This window comes from Rhinolophus ferrumequinum, chromosome 11 (genome assembly GCF_004115265.2).
Source record: "Rhinolophus ferrumequinum isolate MPI-CBG mRhiFer1 chromosome 11, mRhiFer1_v1.p, whole genome shotgun sequence".
In the NCBI taxonomy this organism is placed as follows: Eukaryota; Metazoa; Chordata; class Mammalia; order Chiroptera; family Rhinolophidae; genus Rhinolophus; species Rhinolophus ferrumequinum.
In genome coordinates, this window is record NC_046294.1 from 5,075,526 (window position 1) to 5,099,976 (window position 24,451).

At 54.8% G+C, this 24,451-nt stretch overlaps 1 protein-coding gene across 2 annotated transcripts; it reads right to left on the reverse strand.

Annotated features, from left to right (window-relative positions):
- Positions 1–2,480: 2,480 nt before the first annotated feature.
- On the reverse strand, positions 2,481–24,029 carry SYT12 (synaptotagmin 12). Of its 2 annotated transcripts, none has more exons than XM_033119988.1 (8): positions 23,705–24,029; positions 17,332–17,388; positions 13,020–13,213; positions 11,057–11,449; positions 8,279–8,494; positions 7,493–7,613; positions 6,422–6,555; positions 2,481–5,029 (listed from the first exon to the last, which is right to left on the reverse strand). In XM_033119988.1, the coding sequence occupies exons 2-8, from the start codon at positions 17,363–17,365 to the stop codon at positions 4,856–4,858; spliced, it is 1,266 nt and encodes a 421-aa protein (XP_032975879.1). In that variant the 5' UTR covers positions 17,366–17,388; positions 23,705–24,029; the 3' UTR covers positions 2,481–4,855. The 2 variants fall into 2 exon arrangements, with proteins under 2 accessions (XP_032975879.1, XP_032975878.1); XM_033119987.1 differs by lacking the exon at positions 23,705–24,029 and adding an exon at positions 23,262–23,418.
- Between the last annotated feature and the right edge of the window lie 422 nt (positions 24,030–24,451).

Consider the following 24,451-nt stretch of genomic DNA (forward strand, 5'->3'; position numbering starts at 1 on the left):
TGCCTTGCTGGACAAGTGGGAAAGGAAGGAAAATGAGGGAGCAGGGGAGAGAGGAAGGAAAGAAGGAAGGAAGATGGGCTGACTGAAAATAACAACAAACTGAAGAAATGAATAAAAGAATAAACCATTGCATGGATGAATGAATACAGCCCATGACCTGAGTGCGGGGTCAGCAGACAGGTGAGCACCCTCCAGCCTCCATCTGCTCCAAGGCTCCCCAGCCCTGGGACCCTCTGCCCCATTTTCTGACACCCCACCCCCATCCTCCCTGAGGCCCGGGAGTCCCCTGCTGTTCCAACCGAGTCTCTGCTGCCCCCGTGTGGCTGCTATGCTCCCTACACCAAGGGCAGCCCGCTCTGCTTGGGGTTCTGGCTCCGGGTGTGGGGTGTTTATGAACGGCTGAAGCAGAAGGAAAGTGGGTGCCAGGGGGTGGAACTTCAGAGTCTAGTCCTGCCCTTTGGATGCTTTGGCTGCGGACACAGGCCTTTTGCTCCTCTTGCCTCCCTACCCTCCCTCCTTCCCTTTCATCCCAATCTGGTGGATCCCAAGAGCCGGAACGCCACCCAAAGCCTTGACTTCACATATACTGAGCACCTAGTGTGGGCCAGACACGTGGCGTGTGTCATTTATTCCATCCTATGAAGTGTGTATAATTCTTATCCTCTTTGACAATTGAGGAAACTGAGCCCCAAAGAGGACAGATAGTTTGCCCAAGATCCCACAGCTGATAAGTGGAAGAGCTGGGGTTCTAACCCAGGCATTGGGGCTCTAGAACCCATATACCCAGAATCCCCAAAAGTAAGAGATGCGAGGGGCCTTTACAGGCCTTCTTGTCCAAATGCTCCTTCTTCAAATGGGGAAACAGAGGCTCTCGGGGGGGAAGGCACTTGTCTCACAGCGAGTAAGCAGCAGGCCCAGGTCTATGGCAGGCAGAACCCAGAAGAAACTCTTCTCAAGTTTCTTTCTGAGGCTCCCCAGAGCAATTTGATTGGAGCGCAAGCCTGGGGACGCAGGCCTCCTGCCCCTGCCTCCTCTCCCTGCCTCACCATCCTTGATCCTTCTGGGTAGGATGGGAAGATTGATTATGGGGCGGGAGTGGGTGGAGAGCGAGGGAACCCAGTGGCCCAGTCTCAGTGTTTATTTAGCTTGTTGGTTTGTTACTTCCGGTGTCTACAGGCATAGACAACCACAGGCAGAAAGAGGAAGTGAAGTCTGAATCTGCTGTCAAGTGTGGATGATAAAGTAGCTGATCCGGCTCCTCCCACATGCAGGCCTGGCCTGGCCAATGCCGCTGGCCAAATCAGCAACCTCCACACCTGTCCTTTTGGGTGGAGCTCGGCCTGTCCCCGAAGGCTCCCAGACAGGGGGCCTGGGATCCTTGAAGCAGGCCCATGGGCCTGGGGTTGGAGGAGGGGAGAAATGAGGGATGGGAAGGAAGGGGCAAAAGAGATGGAAATAGCTCAATTTGGACCGTGCTGAATGAACCTAAAGCCTGAGGGCAGCTTGGACTGCCCCTCACTGACCTAAAACAGCCTTATGTCCCCCCTTGTCATTTCCAAAGCTGCTTAGAGTGTTCCCCTTCCTGCCTCCCTTCTTCTCACTTGCTCCTGCCCAGGACCCCTCAGTGGCTCCCCATTGCCAGCTGGACAAGGACCTTCAGCCTCAGCCTGGACACAAAGCCGTCCCAGCTCAGCCCTATCCGGTCTCTCCACACTCAGCCGGCTGTGTGGCTCCCTAGACACACGCAACGCTTGTGCTGGCAGTTCCCCTGCTTGGAGGCCCCTCTCTCTCTTCCATGTGTACGGTCCACCCGCCCTGCAAAGCCAGAGCTCATGTTTCCATCTCCTCTGGGAAGCCCTCCCTATCCACCTTTACAGGCCCCTGCAGCAGCCTGTCTCCCTGGTGTTGGGGGAGGGGGTTCCACAGAAGCAGTTCACAGTCAGGCCCTGGGGTGGCCAGGCCTCCTGGGGTATGCTGGGAATTCCCACTCAGATTCTCTTCTTCCCATGTTTACTGTGACCTTCCAGGAGAGGGCAGGGGGAAACCAAAGCAGCCTGGAATCCAGAGGGCCTCCTCTGCTGCCCCTCAGCCCCACCCTTGAGGAATTGAGGGAGGGTTTGGCCTAGTGATTAAGAGGATGACCTTTGGGGGTAGCTGATTAGCTCAGTTGGTTAGAGCATGGTGCTAATAACAGCAAGGTTGCTAGTTTAATCCCTGCATGGGCCCTTATGAGCTGTGCCCTCCTTAAAAAGAAAGAACATGAGCTCTGGAGCAAACCTGAGCTTCAATCCTAACTCTAAGACTTTTTGGCTGTGTGATTTTGGGCTAGTTACCTAACCATTCTGAGCTTTGGTTTCCATATCTGCAAAAGGGGGATGACAATAGTACCTACCTTGAACTGTTGCAGGGTTGCAGGCTGCGCACTAGCTCTCACTGACTCGTACAGCCTTTCCCCTGGCTTTCCCCTGGCTCCCTTCTGCCCATCCTCCCCCAACTTTGCTCTAACAAGGTTGAGAAATTGGCCAAGTGTTTGTCCACTCCTGCCCTTTACCGTATGCTGTTCCCTCTGCCAGGAATGCTTTTTGGGCCTTATCCATCTTTTGCGGCCTCATGCTTCTTGTCCTGAAGACTCAGCAAATCCACTGGAAGCTGCGCTTGATATTCCCTACAGCCATCCGCTCCACCAGGCCTTGCTCAAGGCCCCTTCTCTGAGCTTCCCAAGCAGCCTGATGGCACAGAGGAGACAGATCCCTGTCTCCCCAAGCAGACTGGGGGCTCCTTCTCCTCTGGGCATCCAGCTACAGGGGAAGGAACACTCACAATAACCAGGGCAGAGACCTGAGTCCCTGGTTCCTATAGAAGAGACGAAGGTGATTCGGGCCGAGCAGGACTCTCCAGAAGCCTCCTCCTTCCTGCCCCAGCTTTATTTTGGTTCTAGAATTATTCCAGTCAGCATACTGGGTCCCCACCACACCCATCCCAGGTGCATGGTCAACATTTCATGCAGTTAGAAGGAAGGAAAGAAGGGGAAGAGAAGGTGGAAATACATGGCCTGCACTGCATAGCCACTGGGGTAGAAAGAATCCAGGGTCTCCCAGGCTGCAGAGGTTCTCCCAGGCTGTGTGTCCCCGGGCCCTAAGCTGGCCTGGGCTGTGCAGACCTCCTGGTGCAGGCACTGGGTAGACAGCCTGGCCTCAGGGCTGGGCTATGGAGGTGTCAGGTGAGAGCCACAGTCCTGCCTCTAGTCCCAATTCTGGGACCCCACCCTGTTCCAGCTACGCCCTCCGGCCACATCACTGGGGATAATTAGTGGGCCTGGGTCTCCATGGCTCACCAGGGCCAGAAGCAGCCAGCCTGAGAGCCCATGCACGTATGGGTGGGGGGGCGCCATAGAGTAGATACTAATCCCTCCTGCCCCCAACCTTTGAACCAATAGGGACACCCACCTGTCCACTGGGGCACCCACCCCACAGTTTCAAAGGGTGTACAGCTGCCAGCTTCTGTGGGGCTGCGTTTGGTGGATGGGAGCTTCCTTAGCCAGTGACCCTTCCTCCAGCTGGGGGTGGGAGGGTAGCCAAAGATGATGCATGTAGGGGTGTAACAGCCCAGCCCTTTTGCTTCTGGGCAGGACCCCTCTGGGGTACTATTCACACTCCGAGCTCCCCCAAGCCATCAGGCTGAAGCTAGACTCTCCTGAAGCCACCACTTGCTAGCTGCACCCAGGCTTCCCTCTCTCCCTTAAAGGTTTCTCCTGAGGGTTCTCCCCCATAGACCCCTTGCCCGAGAACTGCCCCCCTCGACTGCCCCTCACTGCTCAGGATGTCCCTCCCTCCGAGGCCCAGCCCAAGGGCCTTCTGCTCCACCATGACATCCCAGGGGCCTACAGCCCACGGAGGCCTCTCCCACAGACCCTATCACCACCAGTCCCCCATAGACTGAGGCACGTCTCTTCCCAACAGGGCCTGGCCTGGAGGGACTTCAACAAAGGCCATGGAGCCAATGCCCGGTTTGTGTGGGACTGAATATTAGGACCTGGGTCTGGGCCTCTGGGCCTTGGAAGGGTTATGGTCCAAGGGAGTAGATTTCACAGAGAATGACTCCGGAGCCAGGTCCCACGTGGCCTGCGGGCCTCTGCTTGGCGTGGTCTCTTGGCCTCTTCTCCTGCCCAAGAGAAGCCCTGGTGTCCACTGCAGTGGCTGAGGACTGTTTGTACGTCCCTGCCATACTTAGGTGGGACCGCCTGCCTGGGATACTCTCAGTTCTTTCCCTGCCACCCCAAACCACAGCTCCCATCGTCCTCCAGCCCCCAGAGCCCTCCCCCAGTCTGCCTGTCTGGGCTACCATTTAGTGCTGAGCAGATCAACAGGATGTGGCATCTTGTTTCCCGATGTCCTCGGGGCTGTGTCTCGATCGTGTCACCCCTCTGATGCCCTAGCACAGCACCTGTCTTTCAAGACTCGCTCCATTCCAGTGCGTGGCACTGGCCAGCTTGGCACTGGCCTTCCAGCAGGGGTAGGGCATGGGGAACTCTGAGAGGCCAAGGTCACCCCAGGCCAAGGAGCACAGCTGTTGGGGACCTCAAAATGGGAGAACAATGGGCCAGTGCCCAGCTGCCCTCCTGGGGCCTGGCCCAGCCACAGCTGGTCCTCAGTGGGAGAAACCCTGGGTCCCACGATACCTAGCCAGGCCCGGTCCTCCACTGCAGTCTGGACAGAGGGACCAAGATGACTGATGGGGACTCCACTGGAGACCCCAGCATTCATGGCTCCAGCTGGACTATGGAGAAGGGTGTTAGAGCTGAGCTTGCACCAGGCTCCAGGCAGCACCAGTGCCCACCCTGGCCTTGCCCCGGCTGCTAGTTTCGCCGGACAGGGTGCCACATGGACACAGGCCTGCGCAGTGTGGCCAGCATCTGGTTCCAGTGCGTGGTGCCCATGCCGCTAGCCGAGGGCCCGATGATGACATGGCCCACGTTGTCGCCGTGGCCATCGCTGCTGCTCTCAGCCACCGTCACACGGAGAGACAGGTCCTAGGGAGGAAGGGACACGGGCGCTGGGGACCAGGGGCAGTGCCAGAGGTGCTCCATGGCTCCCGGGCCCTAGTCCACACATGCTTGGCCCCAGCGGGGATCCAGGTGCGGCTCCCTGAATCCTCACCTTTCATCTGCCTAACCCCACCGCCTTCTGGTTCTGCCTCCCCACACAGCGGCAGCACCAGGTTCAAGTGCCAGCCTCCCCACTACCTTGCTGTGTGACATGGACTGACTTGGGCTCTTCCTACCTCAGTTTCTCCATCTGTAAAATGGTTTCTACCTGTTCTGGGAACAAAATGAGTTAAAATTTACGGAACAGTGTCTATACCCAGTTAGAGCGTTACAATATCTGCTGTTCTTCCTAATATAATTGTAGGCTGGACTCAACTGAGGAAGGGAGAGAACCTGCTTAAGGTCAAAGCAGTGAGGCTGAAACTGGACCCCAGCCTGACCTCTCTTCTCCCCAACCCTTGTCTCCCATCCCAAGACATCTCTGGCCCTTGGAGGCTGGAGTAGTGGCACCGTGACTACCCAGAGGGAAGCAGGGGACAGGTGGGCAGCCTGTCCCGTGAGGGTGACAGAGCAAGGCAATGACACCCCGGACTAACCAGGGATGCGGGCATGTCTGCCTGGATTAGGAACACCCAGACGGAGGCAGAGTTCTGGGCTTTCAAATGCAGACAGGGTATCTTGGGAAGGGAGATCAGGCAGGTTCTGTACAGCCCAGGGCTAAGGGACAGCTTTTGGCTCAAGGCACAAAAAGACTTTCTCATGGTCAGGAATGCCAAGGATGGAGGGAGTAGTGAGGGGAGGTAATGAGTTCCCCATCCTCTGAGGCATGCAAGCAGCACCAGTGGTGTGGCCCAGGCCATGTCCTCTGCAGTGTCCCCCACCCTTGGTCTGTGATATCTGTGCTGGGAGGGGGTCTCCCTGGGGCACATCACCTTCTGAAGGCCACGCACGGGCTGTGGGGAGCTCAGCAGGGCCTCTGCAGGTGGAATCCTGGGAGATTCAGGGCCCTTGGATTCGCCTTCGGAGTTCCCTCCCCTGGGAACTGTTTTGCCTCAGATTTCAGCTGAGCTGACACCTCCTGCAGAAGCCTCCCTGACCACCCAAGTCTGGCACGCTCTTAGTGGTTGAGGATTGTCTGGGGACTTTCCTGCCTGTCCCTTTTGAGCACCAAGGACGCAGAGCCCACCTCCCCAGCACCCACCATAGGGCTGCTATCTAGTGGATGCTCAATAAATTCTTCTCGACTAGATGGTTGAGGCAAACCCTCACCACCTGCAGGAGCCGTGAGAAGCTCGGTGGCAGGGGATGGAGTGGTCTCAGAGCCCTGGGGGTGACATGGCCTGGCCCCACCACACTCCTTCGTCAATTCCCCCTCACCTGAAGCACAATGGCTGGTACTGAGAAGATCATGGCTTCGTTGAACACTGGGTTGGGATCGTCCCTCTTCACAGCTGTCTTCTTTTTGCTCATCTTTCTCCCATCCTGGAGCAGGTACACCTTGATGTAGGGGTCTGGGTGGGTGAGAGGTGGAGATGAGGGCCCGTGCCACACGCACCTAGTACAGCCCTGCCCAGTCCCAGGGGCCCACTGGCTCCAAACTCCCCAGACCTTCACTATTGCCATTATATCCTACAGTCCTGCCATTGGTCCTTTATTTCTTTTCTATTTGACAGATGAGAAAACTGAGGCTCACACACGTGTCAGAACAGCCGGGCTTTGGACGAGGGCAGCCCACCTCCCAGCCCACACACATGCTCCCTTCACATGATGCTTGGGGAGCTTGGCAGACCCACCACTTTTAATTCTATAAATGGCCCGGGCGCAGACGTCAGCTCTGAGTCACCCAGTGCCTGCTCAGCAGGGCTTGACTCAATGACGTGCAGCTCGGAAATAACAAGTGCCGTCTGCTTGTCACCTCCTGCCCACTGGGTGTCCTTGCTGTGCCTGCCTGGACCCTGGGTCTTCTCAGGCTCCAGTAGGTTGGGCTCCCCCAGCTCTCTGTCTTCAGTTAGCAGGGGCTGAAGGCTCCTGCAGACCTGGGACCTTGGGTCCCCCCGGCACCTCAGGTCCCGCTGGTCCTGGTCCCCATGTAGGATCTGGGATGCAGTCCAACCTCTGGGAACGGGGTCTCCATCATGAATTCCAAGGTGGGACAAGGGTGCCCACCTTCCCTCCCAGTGCCCTAGCCTTCACTGCTGCTTTCTCCTCTCGGACTCCCATCTCTCCCCCGGCAGGGGCTCCCTGCCTCCCTCCGTGGTTCCCATGTTTCCCCAGCTAGATTAATCTTCCCACTGTGCACGGCTCCTGAGCTCAGCCAAAGCTGGGGTTAGGGGCCTGGCACTGTGCCCCACACTTGCTGATGCCTGCAGGTAGGTGCCCAGGGTTTAGCAGCTGGGCCACAGCTACCACCAGCTGCATGGAGGAGCCAGACAGCCAGCAGGGCCTTACCCGCTGTGGTCTTGTCATTGGTCCAGATGAGATTCTTGGCCTTCACCACGACCACAGTGAGGCGCTCGGCTGTGGGGAGGTAGCTGAGGGAGAGCAGGATCTCGCCCACAGCGTCAGCGACCTAGAAGACAGAGGCTCAGAGGGCTTCTGTCCCCTGGACCTCAGGGTCCAGGGAAAGCAGGAAGCTTCTTCCTCCATGGAGAAGTTGCTGCTCTGGGACCCCTTATACCAGGGCACCAGGCTGACGAGATTGAGAAAGAGACCCCCTTCCCCACTCCATGGAGTATGCACCATCCCTCTCTCCCAGCGTGTGGGGGTCTTGTCTTGGAAGGAGGGCAGAGGTTGCCTGTCAAATGTAGCATCCAAATGCAGTTATGGTCCCTCATTCTAGGCCAAGGAAAACATTGTGTGGTGGTGGCATATAGAGGTCCGAGTGGACTGGAATTAGTAGATCATTTGCTTATGCTCCCCCAAAACTCCTACATTTGTAAAGGTAAACATCAGCTTGGTCTCGGAAATAACTCACGTTAGGGCCAGAGGAGAACTTCCTAACAGAAGCGCTATAGGAGTAGAGCTTCTAAAGCTTTGGTGGTAGGAGCAGTAGAAGAGCTGTAAACAGTGGTCAGGGTGTTTTTCATTTGCGTGCAGTAAACTGAGTCTCCTTGAATGTGGCTCAATATCCTAAAGGTGCTGGAGTTTGGGTTGTTGTGGAGGAGAGTGAAGTCCTTCCTCCGAAGTGTATGTGTGTGACGCTCTCTTCACTGGGGAACGAGTGAGCAGACTTACCTTGTTCTGGTCCTGTAAGTAGAGCCAGCCGCTGAACGGCTGCAGCGGGAGGTCGAGGACAGAAAGCTTCAGCTCCACCACCCCCGTGCTGACATTCTGCTCATCCTCATCAATGCCGAAAACAGAAAACCGCAGGCTCTTCTCCTCCAGGGCTGCAGGGTCCAGGGGGATGGAGAACTTCTCGTCGAAGAAGATGGAGTAGGCGTTCCTCTGGATCTGCAGAGAGAAAGGAGGGCACTCCAAAACTGGGAAGGAGGTGGCAGCCAGGCGCCTGCAGGCCTTGACGGAGGGGAGCACTGGACGGAGAGTCCGGGACTTGGGCTTGAGTCCTGGCTCTGCTGTGCCCCAAGCTCAGTGCCAATCTTTCCTTTCCTGGCTCAGCCCTGATGATTTAAAAGCCCTGCTGTCCTCCCCTCAGTGGTGGGCAATCTAATGGCCTGGAACGTGAAGCTTCACAATCAGACCCCAGCTAAGTCCCATCCTTAGTGCCCGTGGCTGCACAGAACCCCGGTGACGCACTGGCTGAGCGGGTCTCTGTCTTTCTTCCACATATTCAAGTCCAGCCCTGGGTCAGGTATGCAGTGAGTATGAATTAACTGTCTGAACAGTTGACAGCCATTGATGTCCCAGCCCCCGAAGAGCCTGTCCCAGGACTCTGAATGTTGTGGGACAGATGGATGGATGGAATGACTAGGCAAGACTGTGTAGACTCCGTTGTGAAGCCCAGACCTGCCTGGTGGGCACCACTGGCCTGTTCCCAGGAAGCTGTGGGAGGGCCCCTGGGAAGGTGCACTTGCGGGCACTGCTCCCCCCTCCATCGGGGGGGGCTGCCTTAGTCACCGCTTGGTGATATTTAAAGAGAGGAGCTCTCATTCCTGGCACCTCGCCTGAAGCTGGGGGGTTGCCCAGCTTGGGGGCAACCACCCACTCGCTGGGCTGGGCTGCTAAGAAGCCCGTCTTCTTAGGAATAAATCCACCAGCACCTCCAGATGCCCTGAGCCACTCACTCTCTTTGGTGACCGCCTGGGCTGTGGGAAGGCTCCTCTTACGCTGCTTCCTCGGAGCTACAGGCCCCACCTGCTCGAGAATGGAGGGCTCCTTCCCCCATGGGATAAAGCCCACCTCCCGGTCCTCACCTCTACATTCAGGCTCTTTCTCCGGCCAAACTAGGCTGTTGGCTGTCCCCTGCCCAGAGGCGCCCAGGCTCCCTGATCACCCATTCTCTGTGTAATGAGCACATGGATGGAGAAATGAGGACCCCGGGGTTGAGTCCCGGGTATCCTGCTCAATTGCTGGGTAGTCTCGGGCAAAGAACTTCCCCAAGCCTCAGTTTCCTCATCTGTAAGATGCCCTCAATCCACCCCGTTGAGGTAATGAGAGAATCGTGGATGTGCTGGGCTCTGGGAACCAGGTTCTCTGCACATAGCAGGCTGTGGTGGCTGCTGTCTGTCAATGTCCCCCCTCCAGGGATGTGACCAGAACACCCAGGGTCCTCCAGGCTGCCGTGGCCATAGGCAGTGTGGATCCGGGCTCAACAGGAAGCCTTCACACTCCCAATAGACAACCTATTGAGCGCTTACCAAGGACTGGACGCTTACCAAGTTTGCATATATTAACACATCCCCTCAAGAATTATGATGCCCATTTGACAGACGGGAAAACCGAGTCATAAACAGCCTCGGTGACTTACCCAAGGTCACGATGCCAGGAAGTAGGAAACCAGGGTTTGAACCCAGGCAGTCAGGCTCCAGGGTCCTGCTCCTAGCCACCCACAGAACTGCCCTTCAGAAGCTGGGCTGTTGCCTCTTGGATCCCACATGCACATGGCTGGTGGTCCGTTCTAGACCCTTCTAGACTGAGGGGGGCAGGATGGGGCGGGAGAGGGATGACAGTCCCCACTACTGAGGGCAAAGGTGAGCAGAGACAGGTGGGTCTCTGAGGAGTCAGAAGGCACTTGGTCCTGCAGATCGTCAGGCTCCTGCTCCGGTCACAGGCCACGGGGTGTTGGCCTCGCCCACCTCAGGATTCCCAGCTTCGGCGTTCAGACCCCTCTGTCCAGCCTGGGTATCCTGGCCGCCAGTGCTGGACAGTAGGATTGTCGCACGTAGGCTTTGCTCCCTCTGGCAAGGCAGAGGGATCCATGGAGGGAGGCGTAGCGCTGGCTCACGGGGGTGTGCTGGGTGCCTCTCCTTGCCCCTCCTGGTTTCCCCCCACCCTGCCCCAGCCTGCTCTCGGCCCCAGAAGCTGAGCTCCGTCAGCTGCATCAACAGGCTCCTTTGCCCAAAGGACACAGTACCTATCAAGGTGGCCCTCTCCACACACCTGTTTCCTTTTGGGCCTGGTAACCTCCCCTCCTCTCCTCATGTCAGACCAGGGTACCACGCTAGCCTTGAGGTTGCCCTACACCCCATCCATACCAATTCTTAACAGTCCTTTTATTAAGCTCTCCCCGAATTAGCCAACTTGCGTGTGTCATCCCTTCCCTGCCAGGACCCCAGGTTGACACAGGGGACGGGTACGGAAACGGACATCTACCACACACTGGATTCATATGGCAAGAGTGCCGAGAACTGTGCACAATGGCAGCCCACAGGTGGAGATCCCAAACTCTGGGTCCTGTCCTCCCTATCGTCAGCACGTTCGGCTCTGGGACCAGAATCCAAACCCACTCTTCAGCGCCCTCCTCAGCTCCTGCCTGGCTGTGCAGACCTGTCTGCCTGGGGAGAACTCCTGAGAGGCGGGCCCACATCTCTGCCCTGCCCCGCAGCCCCCACTTACCCGGGAAATGCCCACGATCTGCTCGTCGGGAAGCAGGCTGACGCGCATGAAGCAGGACTCGAAGCTGGCTTCCTCCCGCTCCAGGAGGTCCTTCCCCTGCAGCACGGCCACGTGGAGGGTGTGGGAGGCGGCATTGTAGTCCATGCTCACCTCCACCTGGCCCAGTGTGAAGTCCTGCCCGAAGGTGTTGCTCACGGAGGAGATGGAGTTGAGGGAGTCCACCGACTGGGACTTCCGGAGGGTCCCGTAGGGGGCCAGGTCCAGCTCACGGCCCATCAGCTCCAGGGGCCCCAGCTCACTGATGCTCTCAAAGGTGTCCTCGATGCTGAGGCTGCCTTTGCGACTGGGTGGTGCCCGAGTGCTGGCCCGCTGGGCATTCCAGGCAGGCACTCTCTGGGGTTAAGAAATGGGGATATGGAAGCATCACAAGGGCATTGGGGTTGAGGAGATGACAAAGACATACAGTTAGCTCTGCTCACTTGAGGTACCTCCAAGATCCCCTTTTGCAAAAACAGGGCATACCTTAGTTTAGAAGGCCCTTGCTTAATGTTACTTCATGTCACTCAGTTTTCTCTCTCTAACCAGATGTAAGAGAGAGCGTTTTCTTAAAATGTTTATTTATATGGATTGAGTTCTATACATAAAGATGTTCATTGCAGTGATGTTTATGAAAAGGAAAAATAGTTAGCAATCTAGGTGTCCAGCAGAAGGGGAATGGGTAAGAATACTGGAGTATGGCTACTCAGTAGATGATTGGGCAGCCTCAAAGGAAGTTTTCAAAAATGTCTACAACATGAGAAAGCTTTCATGTTGGGTAACACTCACCCTAATATTTGAATTTTTCTTTCCTCTAAATTGACCTTAGGAAAACAAAAGCCTTTGTACCACAAGCATCTCCCATGTTGCTGCATGATCTTCATGAACACAATTTTTAATGCTCTCCCCAATTTGCCGTTGAGTGGATAGCCATAATTTATTTTACAATTCTCCTGCTGTTGAACATTGATGTTGTTTCTAATTTTTCACAAATATAAATAATGCAGCACTGAATAGATTTCTCAAAATCCTGGCTTAGAGGACACAGTCCTTTTGAAAGCATTTGATGCATGTCGGCAAAGTGCTCCTTGGAAAAGTTGTGCCAATTTACAGTCCCCCCAACAGAGTGAGAGATAGTCCCCTCTGAAATCCCAAACAAGTGAGCATGTGGGGCCTGTAGCTGGTAACAGATTCTGGCTGTGCTCTCTGGAACATTACATGATGTTAGAAAAATCTCTGCCAAGTGTCAAATGATGAAACATTCAGCAATAGATACAGAGAGCCCTAAAAATGTTTGTACTCCCTCATACAGTAATTCCACATCTGGGCATCCATTCAAAGTATATAATCCCAAATGAAGACAAAGTTTTACATATAAAACATTCACGGCATCATTTATAATGGCATTTAGTGAATCATGGCACATATATAAAAAGGAATCTTACACAGCTATTAAAATGGTGTTTATGATGGGTGTTTGACAATGAGAAAATGCTTCAGCTATAAGTAAGATGAAAGGGGCAGGGTATAAAAATCTAGGTAGAAATGACACCCATTGTGTAAAAACTATGCATGGATAAAAATGGGGGAAAGTAGATTAAAAATATTAGAGAGAAATAAAACAAAATGTTAGTAGTTTAAAAACAGTTAACAGTTGCTTGCCTCTGGGCGGTGGCATTTTGGGAGAGGTTTTTCTTATTTACGAGTATATTTTTCACAGAATGGTTCTTAAAATTGAAAGTATTCATTCAACAAATATTCATCGATTACCTAGCACTGGGCTAGGTTGGAGATATGGAGGAGGATGAGGGTCTCAGAAGGAAATTAACCAGGAGGGGGTAAGGTGAGGAGCGAGTGGGGGCCCACCCTGCAAGTGGCCGGTGGGGACGTGGGGTGCATAACTGGGTGTGTAGCTATGAAGCCTCACCTTCTGCCTGGCCTCTGCGTAGGTCTCGCCGTACTTCTGCTGGAGGTACCTGTAATCGTAGTTGGGGAATGGGGAGGGGCTGGGGAAACTCCCCGATGTCCAGAGCTTCCACAGGCTCACAGCTGCAATTCCCAGCAGCGCCAGGGCCCCGGCAGCGTAGACACCCACCTCCCAGTTGGGGGGGCTCTTGATGACTGCAAGGCAAGAGCAGCCTCTCGTTAGTGGGCCCTGGGGCCCCTCAGGAGTTACAGATGCCCACTCAGGGAGCACTGACTTACTTATTCATTGAACGAATATTTATTGAGTGCCTACTATGTGTTAGGCTAGGTGCTGGGGATCCGGTGTCGAACAAGAATACACTCTGTGGTTTCTGCTTCTACCCCGTCCCACAAAAATAAACATTTCTACCAGCAGTGACACTTGGCTAGAGCAGATGAAGAGCTGTGAATAATGGTTTAATAGTAATTAAGCTTTAAATAAATAGGGTTGTTCTTGCATCTTTGAGTTCTCTGAACTCAGCCTTCAGAGGACCTCTTGCTCCCAGGTAATCAAAGCAGCCCTTTGGGGTCTGGGGAAAGAAGAAGAGGATTTGGGGGACAAAAAGAAATAACCCCTTTTTTTTTTTTTGCCTCAAATCTCATCTAGAACAACCCAATGTCCCTCAATTGATGAATGGATAAATAAAATGGAATAACATAAAAAGGAATGAAGCACGGATACATATTACAACACAGATGAACCTTGAAATCATGCTAAGTGAGGGAAGCCAGTCACAAAAGATTCTATTTATATGTTGTATGATTCTATTTATATGTTAAAAATAGGCAAATCTATGCAGACAGAAAGTAGATTAGTGATTGTCAGGGGCTGGGGGCTGGGAATATGGAATATGGAGTTTCTTTTTAGAGTGATGAATATATTCTAAAAATTGATCATGCAGATGAGTGTGCAATATAATAAAGCCCACTGAATTGTACATTTTAAGTGGGTGAATTTATAGTATATAAATTTATCTCAATAAAGCTGTTACCAAAAAAAAACCCCAACTCAGCCAGAAGTGAGAGGTGGCTGCAGGCTATGCAGGGCGTGGGGACAAATCCAGATGCTCAAATGCTTTTTGGTCACTGATGAGTATATGACTTTCCTATTTAAGCCAAATATGGTAATGAATTATCCCTCAACCGTGATGGCTGAGTCCTTACCCAGCACAGTGCTTGGCATATGGCAGGACCTTACATGTTAAAAGGAAACCTTCTGGGGAGCCAATGAGAGAGTGGGATTCATTTTGCAGATGGTCGCCCTGTTGGCAAAAACAGTTCTCTAAACCATTCTGAGTGTTGCCTCTACTCAATTCAAATGGGGAAACTGAGGCACACAGAGACTGTGCCCAAGGTCATGGAGCCAGGATTCCAGCTCTGACAGGCTCCAGAGCAAGCAGGGGTAACGTCTGACCAACCTGGTCTCGACCCAGCACAGTTCCCTAGTAGCAGCACAGTTAAGGAGGTGGGGAGGGCATTTCAGGGGTGGAGATTTATCATTGTATATCTATTGAGCACCTACTGTGTGCGAGCACCTTGTGGAGTGAGTCAGTCTCAGGTCCAGCTCATGGTCTAGGGGGTGGGGTGGGCAAATAAATAGACAAAACCGAATGATGGGAACAGCCCAGGAGGGCTTCCTGGAGCTAGAGGAGGGATGTCCCTTCCTGGAAGGACATCTACACTGAGATACGAAGGAGCAAGAAGTGTGCCAGGCCAAGGCACCAGGGACTGGGAGTTTAGGGCAGGAAGAGGAGCTGAACAAAGCCCAGAGGGTTCAGAGTGCCCAGTGGGAGGGAGGGAGTGGGGGCGTTGGGGGGCTGGAAGGGCTCCTCACCAATGTTCCCCAAAGTCCAACACATAGGGAGGAACTGTGCCGCAGTGGTAGCCCCTCAGGCAGTGGGAGGCCTCAGCCTGACCCTGCTGCTCTGAGCCCCGCCAGCTCCAGCCACGATCTACACGAACTCGCTCTGGAGAAGGGCTGGGCCCATCCATCAGCCCTGGCATTTATCCAGCACGTAGCACCCTATGAGGGCCCTACCTCCACTTTCTAGAGAACTGAGGCTGGGAGAGGCTGCCACAGGAGTGAGAAAGCAGAGCCTTAGCTCCCTCCCAGCAGGCCACCTGGCCTCTCTGGGCTCAGTTCCCTCATCCGGAAGAAGGAGATGATGACAAAATCATCCCCATCCAGTGGTTCCACCCCGGGGTTTATTCTAAGGGAAAAATCCCAACAAGTTTTCTGTCTGGTGTGAGTCATTCTAGCTGAACTTATTTATAACAGTAGAATCTGAAAACAGCGAGAAGATCTGACCTGGGGCTGTGGCACTGTCTTAGGAGGGAATGTCACTGGCTTTTGAGAATGACAATTGAGGTCGTTAGGCTGTCACTGTGGCAATGCAGAGAGACGTTTAAGACAATGTTAAGAACAAAAAACATCAATCCCCAACATGGTATAACCTTATGATTTTGATGTAAAAATCACATAGTGAATGGACAGGGGCTGGGCGGGCTGAGGAGCAATGAGGGGAAGAAGAAATAAGGAGACAGGGACTATTTATTTATTCGTGACCTTGGTTACCAGAATGTAATTTGTGGGCTAAATGAAACCACAACAAAGGTCTACAGAGGGCCCCAGGCCAGGCCTGCCCAGGTCGGGGAAAGTCCTGGGAGTCTGGTGAATGGCGGATAGGACGGGAACGGACTTGGCTAACTGGAGAGTGAGAGGCAGACAGAGCGGCTCCTGCTGAGATAGGCACAGCAGGGCCTGGGTGCCAGCAGGGGTTAGGCACAGAGGTCAAGCAGGCAATGGGCCGGGCAAGGTGGCAAAGCACAGCCAGACTCCCCTGACAGTGAGGATCGGGGGTGGGGTGAGGGTGGGGGTCTGAAGGACTGAAGCCAGCGCTCCCGTTGGCAGAAAAGGGGGGGCAGGGCTGGGGGCACGAAAGGAACAGCTCCAGGAAGGTGATATGAAATGATGACAATTAACGCTCATTTATTTATTCATTTATTGAGGACCAGCCTTGGGATGGTATGGGAAGAATTCCCAAGGGAAGTGAGGTCTATGCTGAGACCAGAAATGTAGAGGAGGAAGAAGAAGAGGCGTCAGAGTCATAGGTATAATAGATTCCCTTCTCTTTGCTATTTGCCAGGCTCCGTTCCAAGCACTTCCTGTGTATTAACCCATCGAGTTCTCAGAAGGTTCCATTATGATCCCCATTTTACAGATGAGGAAGCTGAGGGATAGAGGAGATATTTGCTGCCAGACAATCTGGCTCCAGATCTGTGCTTGTAACCTCCACACCAGTCTTGAGGACTTAGCCAGGCCAAGGCAGGGAAGTACTCCAGGCAAAGGGAATGGCATACGCAAAGGCCTGGAGTTCGGTTGTGTTTGCACTGTGCTGGGCACGTCACATGGGTTAGCTCATTGAACCTCCCAGCAGTTCTTGAGGTAGGCCTCATTGCCCCATTTTACAGATGAGTAAGTGGAGGCTCAGATAGGTTTTATCACTCATCCAAGGCCATGCCAAGATCTGGCCCAAGACCTGGGAGCCTGCAGGTGAAAAGTGAAAATCCCTAGCTGGGGGTTAGGAAAGGGGTCCCTAGTGTACCTCTCAGCTCAGCCCTGGCTGGCTGGGGGCTGTGCTAGGGCAGGAGCTGAGTGGTAGGGAGTGCCAGCCTGGGAGTCAGGAGACCTGGGTGCATGTCCTGACCCTGTTACTTACTCACTGTCCCTTTCCCTCCCTCCTGCCATCTGTAAACGGGGAGGGGAACATAAGGAGAAAAGATGGTGAGGAGTGTGTCTGGTGTCTTGAGGCCATTCCCAAGCTCCATGCCTGCCGGGGCACACAAGGGAAGGCAGGAGCTGTGTCCCCATCCATCCCTGGCCTGGACAATCTCTGAGTGTAATGTCACATGGATCTAACATCAACGTTCCTGGGTTTCCTTTCACTTGGCTACTTGACAGGTTCCAGGAATGGCCCTGGTGAGTGGATTCTGTGTCACAGGCTCTTCCTTAGAGAGCAGCGGGACACAGGCCTCCAGGGAGATCCCTTCAAGTCAAACGGAGGGAGTTGCTTCCACAAAAGGAGCCAGTGGAGCGGAAAGATGAGGAGACCTCAGACTGCTTCCAGTCCCGTGCCCCCAAGGCTGTGTGCCTTGGGCAAGTCACTGATGGTCCTTACCAGTAAAACAGGGCCATTATTGGTGTCCCACTGATACCCCCACCCCAGGGCTGGTGGGAGGGTCCTGCGAGATGGCATGTTGCCTCTGGGACTCACCATTCAGGTGGTATTCTGCCACGTCCACGGCCATGATGCCCACTGTGGTGGCTGAGACTGGAAGGGAAAAGAGAGTCAGCAAAGAGGGATTCAGAGCAACCCTGTGCCCTGGCCTCCCTGGTGCCCATGCACCTGTCACCCAGAGCGCACACTCAGCTATGAACCCCCCACCACGCAAAAGGAGGTGGTTTTTGAAATAGCATTTTTATTTATTTATTTTCTACTTTTTAAATTTTATTGGGGAATATTGGGGAACAGTGTGCTTCTCCAGGGCCCATCAGCTCCAAGTCGTTGTCCTTCAATCTAGTTGTGGAGGGTGCAGCTCACTGGCCCATGTGGGAATCGAACTGGCAACGCTGTTGTTCAGAGCTCGTGCTCTAACCAACCAAGCTACCCAGCCGCCCCATGAAATAGCATTTTTTAAAAAATGGTGTTTGAAGCTCTCTTCAAGCTCTCTAAGACCTCACTGCAGAGTTGCCAGATAAAACACAAGAAATCCAGTGACATTTGAATTTCAGATTCATTTTTAGTATAAGTACGTCCAAATATTGGGACATACTAAAAATGTATTCATTGTTTATCTGAAACGCAAACGTTGCTGGCATCTGTATTTGGATTTGCTAACTCTGGCACCCCCACCTCACTTCCACTCTACCAACAACAGGCTGACCAGCAGCCACTCTTTGTTACTCATGAGAGCGCCCCCCACCCCCCCCGCCAGGGTGTTCACTAAGCAGTACCATCAGGGGTCACAAAACCTGTCAATGAGGGACCACATAATAAAACGCACGGTGGTCCCATGAGAGTCTAATGGAGCTGAAAATTCCTACTGCCTAGTGACATCTGAGCCACTGTAATGCTGAGGCACAATGCATTATAATTTCCTACAAGTTCAGTACAGTCACAGGCTGTACAGCTTAGTAGCCGAGGTGTGCGATAGGTTACAGCATCTAGGTTTGTGTAAGTGCATGCTACAATGCTCACACAACGAAATCGCCTCATGACGCATTTCTCAGAACGTACCCCGCCATTAAGCGACGCGTGGCTGTACTTAAAACGCTTTTGTTTCAATTGGAAAAGGAAAGGCTGTTTCTGCAAGATTCTGTTCTCAGTCCTTTCACTCCCCACCCCACCCTCCATTCCCAAGTTTTATGAACCGCTGAAGGTCTGAGTTGTTCTTGAAAGGTCTAGAAGCTCATACAAGCCATTAGCTGAACCCAGGGACTGCTCATAAGTTTCTTTACTGTTGTTGCTGAGAAGTAAATTTGCCTCGCAGACATGTTCTAAATGGGGAGAGTTTGTAAAGCGGAGGCCAGGATGAGCTGCGTTGGTCTCACTCGGGGCACACAGAAGAACAGGATAACCCCCACCCCAACCTCTGCATTCCCTCCTGCCACAGAGCGGTGGGCAGAGGCAGATGAGGAGGGTAAACGGGGGTGTGAGAACTGCACTGCGCTTACCCACCCCGGGCGGTGCTTTTCCACTCCTGCGAGAATGGCCGTTCAGCATTGCTGGACATTCTGGCTCTTTAAAGAAAAGCCAGATACCTGGATGTATCATGTACAGTTTCTTGATTTTTTTAAATGTTGCAACCAATTCATCAAAAATGTCAACACCGTTCAGGCACAGTGTAAAAAGCTGCTTGGCTGTGGCTTGCCCGTTTGCAACCCTTCGAAGCAGTCTGTGGACTCTCTTTGGGACTGGGGTCAAGTCAGAGGGTGAACATTTTCCTGGGCATTTTCCGGAATCCTGGGGTTCTCCCCAATTTGGGGCTCCGGAACCAAGAAGTTATGGTGCCTTGACTCAGACATATGGGGTATCCAGCACCTGTGGGAGTGCCTCACGTCCCACGGCGGAGACCTCGAGAAGCAGGGTAGAACAGGGCCCTGCGCGAAGCCCTGCCAGGTGCACAGACTGCTCTTTGCTCCCAGCATCCCTGCTGATGCCCACACTCCCACGGTGAGATGCGGGTTGTCATGGTGATGGGAGGGCGGTGTTAACCAGGAAGGGCTTCACCTGGGTTGACTCAAAGTGGAAGCTCATTCCTGGGACCTGGACTGGAGGTCACGACGATAGTTATTCCTGCCAAGCATTCCTTCATCCAAGCGCAGTTCTAAGCACTGTGCAAATATATATACTACCTCATCTAATCCTCAACAACCCCACGAGGCAGATACTATTATTACCTCTGGTTTGCAGAGGAGAGTCTTGAGTCATAAAGATAAAGTCATTGCCCCAGGCCAGACAGCTGAAAAACTGTTCCGCTCAGGCCATCTGGCTCCATGTTCCTACCCCTGTGCCCAACTTGCAGGCAGGCATGTGGTTTCGAAAGTTTCCTAAGAATCTTCAGGCCAAATCAGGCACTATGTACAAGCCCAAGGTGGCCCTAGTTCCTGGCAGAAGGGGGTCTGGACGCATCGAAACACACGTTAACGTGAACACACAGGTACCAGCCTGCTTCTGCCTTGCTGGGAATCCAATGATGCCAGGGGCTTTCTTTCCTGCACACCTGGCACAAGCTGACTTTGGGAAAGAGAGGCCGCCTGGGATGGCCAATGCCAGCAGCCTGGGCTGAGTACACCCCTGCAGCAAGTACACGTGGTATGGCTGATCTGCTGATCCGACCTCTGGCTGTCTAGGAGCCCCATCCCTCCAAGGATGGTCCATCTCAGACTCTGGACTCCCACACTGCCCGCCTTTCTCCCTCTCCTCATCACAAACCCCCCTGCCTGGGAGCTGTGATTTCAGGGAAGGTGTGATTTCAACGACCCCAGGCACACCCAGACCCGCAGTGGTGCCCTGTGAAGTGGCAGAAGCCAGAGCATATCTGTCTGAGCGGAGGGAGGAGAGAACTCGGGGGAGAGTCAAGGCTCCTGGGTGGGGGCACTGTGAGCACAGCTCTGAATCCCAGATCTGTCCCCTCACTTGCTCTGATTCTCAGTTGTCCCGTCTGTAAAATGGGGCTCCTGCCTGCCCTATCAGGGTGCTAGGAGGGCGGAATGAGAAGTAAGTGTGGTCTTGGCCTGGCAATCATCCAAAAGCCCCCTTTGCTCCTCGTTTAAGCTGTGGAATTGTGTGGGCAGCACTGCCAGCCTACAGATGTGTTTCATTTGTCTTAAATGTAAGTGAGTTTCCAACATTTAAAAATTGGGAAATTTCCCATTAACAACGGATTTCTAAAAAGAAAAGTAAAGAAGGATGGATTGCCAGCTTCTCTTTTAAAGTTAGATCTGGGGGCAGTGGGTCTATACCCTCCCTAACCCCCCAAAATAGCCCGAGCTAGAGCAGAGCAGGCTTTGCCCCTTCAGACAGGGCACTTGCTCTGCAGGCCTGGCACTTTCCACTCACTGCCAGAACCTGCTGGCCCCGGGGAGCGTCCCCGTGCCTGAGCCTGGGAAGCAGGACTTCAGATGCACCAGGGGAGGTTCAGAAATGTTAAGTGACTTGCTCAGGGCAACACAGTCAGCAGGGGTGGAGCCAGGCAGCCCTGCCTGATGCCTCGTCCGGTGCCTCTTCTATTACAGTAGCCACAGCCCCTGTGCCCAGGCCTTCACCTCCCTCAAGACCCCTATGGAGCACATATCCTATCATTAACCCCACTCTGCAGAGGAGGAAAGTGAGGCTCAGAGAAGGTGCTCAAGGTCACCTAACCAGTAAGCAGAGAGCCAAGACCGAGCCGGATGCGGCTCTGCCTCAAGCACCCTTCTTAATGGCTTTACTCACTTTCCCTGAGACCCCCCGACTCCATTCACTGACTACAGCAACCTCAGCAGGTCCGGCTGGCAGCCTGGAGGTCTGCCAGGCAGAGGGGCTGCGGCTTTGGCTCAGAACACGATGCTGACAACGCATGTCCAAGGCCAGGGCAGCCTGTGACCAGAGCTTCCCGAGCTTAAGACACATAGGAAATGGGGCACAACAGGGACAGCCAGAGCTGTCCCAAACCCACTTCTGAGCTCCTCAGGTCCATGTCCCCTTCTTGGCACCCAATCTGTTCATTCTGACCCAAACCTGCATGGAATATGCTCTCTGAAAACAGCTGTAGGTTCAAATCCAGGCTTAATCAAACCTACCTGGCAATACCTACCTAAAGCTATAAGAATTAGACATAATATACGCTAAATGCTGAGCATGATGCCTGGCTCATAGTAGGCGCACAATATAGACCTGATAATTGAATGAATAAATGGATCCCCATTTTAAAGATGAGGACGCTGGGGCCCCTGGTCACTGAGCGTATGAGGAGCAACACCGGGATTGGCGCCAAGGTGCGATGGATCTGGCTTGGGCTCTTGGCCACCATGCCACCTCCTGACTAGGCTTTTCGGGGGTGGAGGTGGGTGGGAAGAACTGCCACTGGCCTTACAGGAATCTGACCATAGCCAGTCCAGGCCCCCTCCTGGGCTTGTCAGAGAAATGGCTTTCCAGGAATTTTGTGCCTCTGCAGGGGAAAAGGGTCCCGTGTCTCTGCTCTTCCCACCCCATTTCCTTGTTCTGCGTCTCCACATCTCTGGCCAGCAGGGTGTTGGCGCTTGCTACCCTCACTCTGAGGTCAACAGGTAGTGGGAATGACAGGAGTGGGGACAGGGCAGCCCTCCACCTCCCAGGCTGCGAGCTTCTTTAGGATCTTTAGGTTTGAAATTCTTTTCAAGTGCTCCCCCCTCCCTGTCTGAGATAACCACATCCTGCTACCCATCCCCCCAAAGCCCACAGAAACCACAGTAAAGACTGGCTAGGGTGGTGGTGGTTGGCATTTGTTGGGCACCTACCATGAGCCAAGTACTGTCTCCAAGGACTCGCCATGTATTATTTTAGCAAGTCCTCCTTGCTGCCCTCCAAGAGGGCTGCTACTCTGCCCATTGTGCTGGTAAAAGAACTGAGGTGCAGGAAATGACTTGCCCATAGTCACCAGAGCTGATGAGAGGCAGAGTCCAAGCTTGGGAGCCCCCACTTCCCCAAGCTGCTGGGGGAAGGTTTCATCTTGCAGAGTCGGAAGGCAGAGGTTTGGGGACATGTCTTGACCCTTCTCTGGAGTGGCTCTCCTGCCTGATCTGGGCCTCAGTTTCCCCATTTCTGTGCCAAAGCACAACTGCTGCCACTCTCCAAACCTGTTCCACTCTGGCTCTGGGAAGGGGCTGATATTCCAGGATGCAGGTTTCCCAGGCACTTTGCGGTGGGGGTGGCCTCACTGAATGAGGAGAGGGGGCTCACCATCCCTCTGTAACCCCTGGAAGGGAGGTCACCAGGTTGGCTGACTCAGGTCTCTTCCACTCAAAGACCTGGCTCCAGGGTCCCACGTTCTGCCCCATTCCCACCGCCTCTTCAGCCCAAAACCACAGCCCGCGGCCCCCAGACCCACACACTTCCTCTCCCAAAGGACAGCAGCCTCGGCGGTTCTGAATGGAAAGCCCCCCACCCAGGCCAGACCGCGGCTGAGGATCCTTTCCTGGGTTCCGGGGGGCCTCCTGGCCATAGGGCACCGACATGCCTCTCAGGATCGGGGCATTTCCTGAAGACCCAGCACCGGTGCTGCGGGAACCCCCAGGGTATACGGGGACAGGAGAATGGGGAGCTGACCCGAGAGCCGGGAGGGGGTGTGAGGCGGGGCCGAGGCAGTGGGGACAGTCAGGGTGCTGACTGTGAATGTGAGGGGCGAGCGTGCAGCGCGGGCGCCCGGGGGGCGTGTAAATGGCCGGGGGAGCCGCGTGTGTGCACACGCGGGGCGGGCGTGCGGGGCGCGGTGCGATGCGCAGTACGTGGAGCGGCTGGGCCGGGGAAGGGCGCCCGGCGTGCGCTGTGCCGGGCGTGCGTGTGCAAGCGCGGCGCAGGTGTGCAGGCACGCGGAGTGCGCGGAGCCCGGGGTCCGCGGCGAGGGGAGGGGGCCGGCGTGAGCCCGCGCGCCCCGCGCTGGGGGCGGCGGGGTGAGTACTCACCTCGGTTCGGGCTCCGGCGTGGGCTCCGGCTCCCGGCTCCGGGTTCCCGGCCGGCCTCGCGCAGCGCGCACGCACCGGCGCCAAGCCTGGCGGTCGCCCGCAACGCCACCCCTGCAGTGTCGCCCGGCGCCCGCCTCGGAGGAGCGCGGCGCGGGCCGGGGGCTCGGCCCGGCCGGGGCGGCGGAAGGGAGCTGCGCCGCAGTCCGGGCACGCTCCCAGGAGCCTGCCGCGCGCTCCCTCGCGCTCGCCCGCCCGCCCGCTCTCCGTTTAATTTAAAGTGACAACCTCGAGCGCTCTCTTCGCTCCGGGGAGCCGCGCGGCGCTTCCGGGGTCTGAGCCGAGGATCCCCAAGCACGCCCGGGCATCCTGGGGTCTCCCCGAGGCGGAGTCCAGCCCATCAGTCGCAGGCTGGGGGTACGAGGGTGGGGTGGGGATGCGCTCACCAGGGGCTCCTAGAGGCAGTCGGAGCACTGGACGCAGAGTCAGCAGGCGTCGAGTCTAGCCCCAGCCTCCGGTACCCGGCCTTATCCTGTTCCCTTTCTGGGCCTCAGTTTCTTTTTCTTTTTCCGACACTGCGCAACTCCTGGGAACCGCTGAGAAAGCAGGCGGTATCCCCTTCTCTGAATGGATACTTACCCTCTCCCACCATGATTGGGCTGTTACTGTAGGCCAACATCATCTCACTTAATCCTCACAACGACCTAGTGGGGTCGTGGTCCAGTTTTTTACACGAGGAAACAGGCTCAGAGATGAAATGACCTTCCCAAGGTCACAGAGCCAAAGGTCAGAGCTAAGACTTGAACCCAGGTCTGTGTGACTTCAAAGTTCATACTCTTAACCACTTAGGGGTCGTGCTTTCTCTCCCAAAAGAGTGAATGAATTTTTCACGAGATATTTATGACACCCCCCACTGGACGCCAGGCTCAATGCCAGGTGTGGGCCATCTTGCGGGAACGGGCACAGGTCCCATCCTGCCCTCGCAGTCTGGTAATGCGTGCAGGGAGGCGGGCACGCATTACCAGGGGCTGGGGTGTGCAAAGGATGTTGTCACGTGCCGTGGGCGCAGTAACCAGGAGAAAAGGCTTCGGGGGCACCTGGGGAGGCCTGGGGTGGAGTGGGAAAGAGGGGTGAGGTTCTCAGGTGGGGAGCGAATGTGCAAAGGCAGCGGTGGTTCCTGGATTCTCTGCCCT